The sequence below is a fragment of the Alligator sinensis genome, unplaced genomic scaffold, assembly GCF_000455745.1.
Source record: "Alligator sinensis unplaced genomic scaffold, ASM45574v1 scaffold755_2, whole genome shotgun sequence".
Lineage (NCBI taxonomy): Eukaryota > Metazoa > Chordata > Crocodylia > Alligatoridae > Alligator > Alligator sinensis.
The window spans coordinates 2,925,703-2,930,713 of NW_005841883.1; the positions used below are offsets into that span (position 1 = coordinate 2,925,703).

The 5,011-nt window shown below is 39.5% G+C and overlaps 1 protein-coding gene across 1 annotated transcript in view; it reads left to right on the forward strand.

Annotated features, from left to right (window-relative positions):
• The window catches only part of ZNF143 (zinc finger protein 143), a 38,155-nt gene extending 33,817 nt beyond the window's left edge, over nucleotides 1–4,338 (forward strand). The window contains exon 15 of the mRNA XM_006017671.3: nucleotides 3,596–4,338. Within this exon, the coding sequence (XP_006017733.1) occupies nucleotides 3,596–3,679 (84 nt within the window). The 3' untranslated portion in view covers nucleotides 3,680–4,338. The remainder of the gene's footprint in view (nucleotides 1–3,595) is intronic.
• The last annotated feature ends 673 nt before the right edge of the window (nucleotides 4,339–5,011 follow it).

Here is a 5,011-nt window from a genome sequence, read left to right on the forward strand (position 1 = left end):
TTGGAGCTAAAGTGAAAGACAAATTTAGTTTAAATACAAACTTTTAAAAGCAGTGGAAACACAAATTTTAGTTACAGAAGGGCAGAAAAATAATAATAACATGCTGTACATAGGTAGTTTATTTTGGGGGGGAAAAACATACTAAACTGGTAGTTGGATGTGAAGTTTCACTTAGAGGTGAGATGTCTATAAAGCCAAATCCCCAAGTATGTTTTTTATACAGATACCACTTTTATGTATTACCTGTAGTATGATTAAGTAAAAAAGGAGTAGTATATACGTATTAGAGCCATAATTTGAAGGTCATGATATATTAAAACTTAAAAACAAATATTAAAAAATGATTTCATAGATTTCATAGACATCAGGGCTGGAAGGGACCTCGGAAGATCATCGAGTCCAGCCCCCCGCCCAAAGGGCAGGAAGTCAGCTGGGGTCATAGGATCCCAGCAAGATAAGCATCCAGTTTCATCTTGAAGGTGTTCAATGAAGGCGCTTGAACCACCTCCGGTGGCAGGCTGTTCCAGACCTTGGGGGCTTGGACTGTAAAGAAATTCTTCCTTATGTCCAGCCTGAAACGATCTTGAAGTAGTTTGTGACCATTCGACCTCGTCATCCCTTGGGGCGCTCTGGTGAACAAACGTTCCCCCAGATGCTGGTGGTCACCCCTGATAAACTTGTAGGTGGCCAGCAGATCACCCCTGAGCCTGCACTTTTTCAGGCTAAAGAGCCCCAGGGCTCTCAGCCTGTCATCGTAGGGTCTGCTTCCCTGACCTCTGATCATGCGCGTGGCTCTTCTCTGGACTCTCTCAAGCTTCTCCACATCCTTTTTGAATTGTGGAGCCCAAAACTGGACACAGTACTCCAGCTGCGGCCTCACTAAGGCCAAGTACAGGGGGAGAATGACGTCCCAGTAACAGTAAAATCAGAATAAGACCCACTGCTTCTCATTGCTGAACTAGTGTACTGAATCCTGCTAGCTTCCAACAGATGTTACTATGTTACTGTGTTTCCAGAAGCAGATGTTTCATGATCCAGTTTTTTCTCTCCCAGGAGTAAAATGCCAACATAACTTAAATTCTAAAATTTCTTACCATCAGTGGCAAATATGCTGACTACACTACCATCACAAGAAGCTCCTCTTGGAGGCCCCTGGAGAAGCAATGTCTAACAGGCAGCCTAAATGTTTTCCTTATTAGCTCCTAGACTTCTAGTATACAAAGGTTTTCCTCTGAAGTTGTGAAGCAAGATAGTGGCACTATATTGCAACAAACTTTGCTGGTTTCGGCATATTGGTCTCATAATTTACCTTTAGAACACAAGCAAATGTTTCCTATGAGTTACAGAGAAGGATTGCTATATTCCCCTCTATTCAGCACTGGTGAGGCCACATCTGGAATACTGTGTCCACTTTTGGGCCTCCCACTACAGAAAGGATATGGGCAAATTGGAAAGAATCCAGTGGAAATCAATTAAAAGAGCCCAGTGGAGGGCACTGGAAAGAGTCCAGTGGTTAGGGGGCTGGGGCACATTACTTATGAGGAGAGGCTGAGGGAACTGGAGAAGAGAAGACTGAGGTGGATTTAATAGCAGCTTTCAACTACCTGAAGGGTGGTTCCAAAGAGGATGGCACTAGACTGTTCTCAGTGGTGGCAGATGACAGAACAAGGAACAATGGTCTCAAGTTGCAGCAAAGTAAGTTTAGGTTAACTATAAGGAAAAAAACTCTCTCACTAAGAGTGTTGTAAAGCACTGGTACAGGTTACCCAGAGAAGTTGTGGATTTTCCATCATTGGAGGTTTTTAAGACCCAGCTAGACAAAGCCTCGGCTGGGATGATCTAGTTGGGATGGTCCTGCTTTAAGTAGCAGGTTGGATTAGATGACCTCCTGAGGTCCCTTCCAACCCTCATTTTCTATTATTCTATATTTACCAGAAAATTATGAATTGGAGCCACAGATAAGACAGACACTCATGACACTATAATGATCCCGGGCAAATCACTGGACTTTTCCTCCGGCTCCCCACATATCTGAAAAAGGACTTTTTATTGTCCTTGATGCTCAAAGCTAGCTGGAGTTCAGTTGCAGCCTTGGCTTTCCTGGTCTGCTCCCTACAGGACCGGACCAATGCAGAATAATCCTCCTTGGAGGTGACTCCCATCCTCCATCCTTTGTAGGCCTTTCTTTTTAGCCTCAGGAGGTCTGCTAGGTCCCTGGAGAGCCAGGGGGGCTGCTGTGCCCTCTTGCTGCCTTTCCTCCGAGATGGAATAGACTTAGTTTGCTGAGATGCTACAGTCATAGGTAAGCTCAGGAACCCTATGAGAAGTATCAGGATAATACTTTCTGGTGATGTATAATTCAACTCTAAATTCAAAATAGCCTAAATTGTGTTTAAATCTGACAATTTATATTTCAGTCAACCCTGCCAAGGTGCTGAGCACTCTTAGGCTCAGGTCCCTTAACCATTTGCTTAAATTCTAAGCATATCAGTAGTGCCATCGAAATGTACTGAAATTATTTTCTTACTTTCATTTATCATAGGGTGAGGAGCTGATTGCCCCTCATTTTACAGGATGGAGACTGTAGAATTTGTTTTGTTTCACTTAGTACCAAAGGGACGCGTTGTACAGTGCATGCAGGAATATAAGAAATTTGACCTCCCACCCATCAAACCTCAAAACCCTAAGTCAAAAGAATTAGTCCTTACTCATGTGAGTTGTCTCAGTAACTTCATTTGGATCTGACTGAGATAAGGACAACTATAGTGTAAGGATTTTTAGGACTGGGCCTTAAACAAGTACCACATACCGAACAACAGTATGGCTGGGCAAAGATGAAGAATACGAGAACATTAGAGAGGAAATAAACATTAGAAGCTTCTTTTTACTTTTTTATTTAATATTATCTGTTAAAATAAGTTGATTAGGAAGAAGATGTCCCTCTATGAATGGCAGAGAAATATTTCTAGCTTTAGTGCAGGTATAATGCAGGGCCTTTCACTGCAGCTCTAAGAGCCTTTTTTCTCTACTGCAGAATTGATAAACACTTCACTACTATACAGTTTTTTTATTCCATCAGCTTGAATGGTGTCACACATGTCAGTTTTAATAAAAAATGTTCATGTGCCACTTTTCTTAGTGTGTTACTTAGATATTAAAAAATTAAGAAAAATATTGTCTTTCATTTTGGCCTGTCAACATGAATAGGTCATTATTTAACACCTGCCTTGGATGATTGAACCCTTATCTTAGCCTTTTCTAGTAATATCTACCAAGCTGGCAGATTATCTCTATGCATGTTAGGACATTTGTTTGCTATGTACCAAGACTTTTTGAAGAAAGGTCATTTGGCAGATACACAGAAACTGAGTTTAATCCCCCAAAGGGATTTATTTTTATTTTGATGCTGATTAGATAATTGCTAGTACATAGTATTCAGAATAGCCATGACAATACTGGTTATCACACTTGTTGCATACAGAAGTATTAACTGAATCACAGTTTTTGCTTTTCCCCTTTATCATTGTGTGCAAAAATGTTTTATCTTATACAGTAGTTTTGATCAACTGATGTGTTTCAAATACCTTTTTTTCAGCTTGGAGAGCAGCAGTCATTGGAAGAAGCCATTAGAATAGCCTCCAGAATACAACAGGGTGAAACACCAGGGATTGATGATTAACTTCTAGCATTGCTACAAGAACAATAGAGTGATATTTTATTTTCAATCAGCATCAATTCATAAAAACTTTGAAGTTTTCCTGCTCATTGATACAGTGTACACATTTAATGCAGAGTGAAGAACACTTTGTAACTTCTGTGTACATGACCCTTGGAACAGACTGACACCATCTACTTGAACCATTGTATATCCAGGAATATGGAATTAGGATTATATAAATTCCCTTGTTATCCTTTCATCAGATTTCCGACCAGTCTACAAGCAAGCAAAAGCTGATGTGGAAGTACTGGAACAAATTGTTACTGTCGTGAGCAAAATAATGAAGGCATTATTGGATATTTCAAACATTTAAAACCATTTAACAAAATCATCATTTCAGAAACTCTTATAGATAATAAAGCAAGCAATCAAAGCCTTTTTTAATTGTTTCCCATAAATAAAAGTCTTGAAGTTGGAGCCTATTATAAATCTTCACATTTTGACTTATGTTGCATACAGATTTGAAGATTCTTCTTATTTAGATTCCCTATCCCATCTCACTCATTGTAAATACAGACTGTTAATGCTGGAAGTGCTAATTATATTATCTTTAAATTGGATTATGTACAAAAGAGAAACTTTGGTTGTTCAATATTAAATATTAAAGACAGTAAATCTAATCATTTTGTTTCTTTACATATTTTACTTAAATCTTAAAATGTTATCCCCAAATTATGATGCAATAAAGTATAACAATATTATATTATCTAGATAGGATTATACTGTGGTGTGACATACTGTTTTACTTTTTAATGACACTGAAGTAAAAATTATTTATTTCCTGCTTTGTATAAATTGTTCCAAAGTTTATTTACCATAAGCATTACTCTGTAGCATATTAATTTTGATTGGAAGCTACTATAGTGTATTAAACATTTAATATACATTTTCATAGTTTCATAGTTGCTAGGGTCAGGAGGGACCTGAACAGATCATCTAGCCTGACCCCCTGCCACAGGCAGGAATGAATGCTGGGTTCACAAGATCCCAGACAGGTGATCATCCAACCTCCTCTTGAATTTGCCTAAGGTAGGGGCGAAGATCACTTCCCTGGGAAGTTGGTTCCAGATTTTGGCCACCCTAACTGTAAAATATTGCCTTCTGATCTCTAACCTAAACCTATTCTCCATTAGCTTATTACCATTATTCCTTATCACCCCAGGTGGTGCTGGGGAGAAAAGGGCTCTACCTATTTGCTGTTGATCTGCCCTGAGGAGTTTGTAGGCAGCCACCAGGTCTCCCCTCAGCCTCCTCTTGCTGAGGCTGAACAGGTTCAGGTCCTCCAGTCTCTCT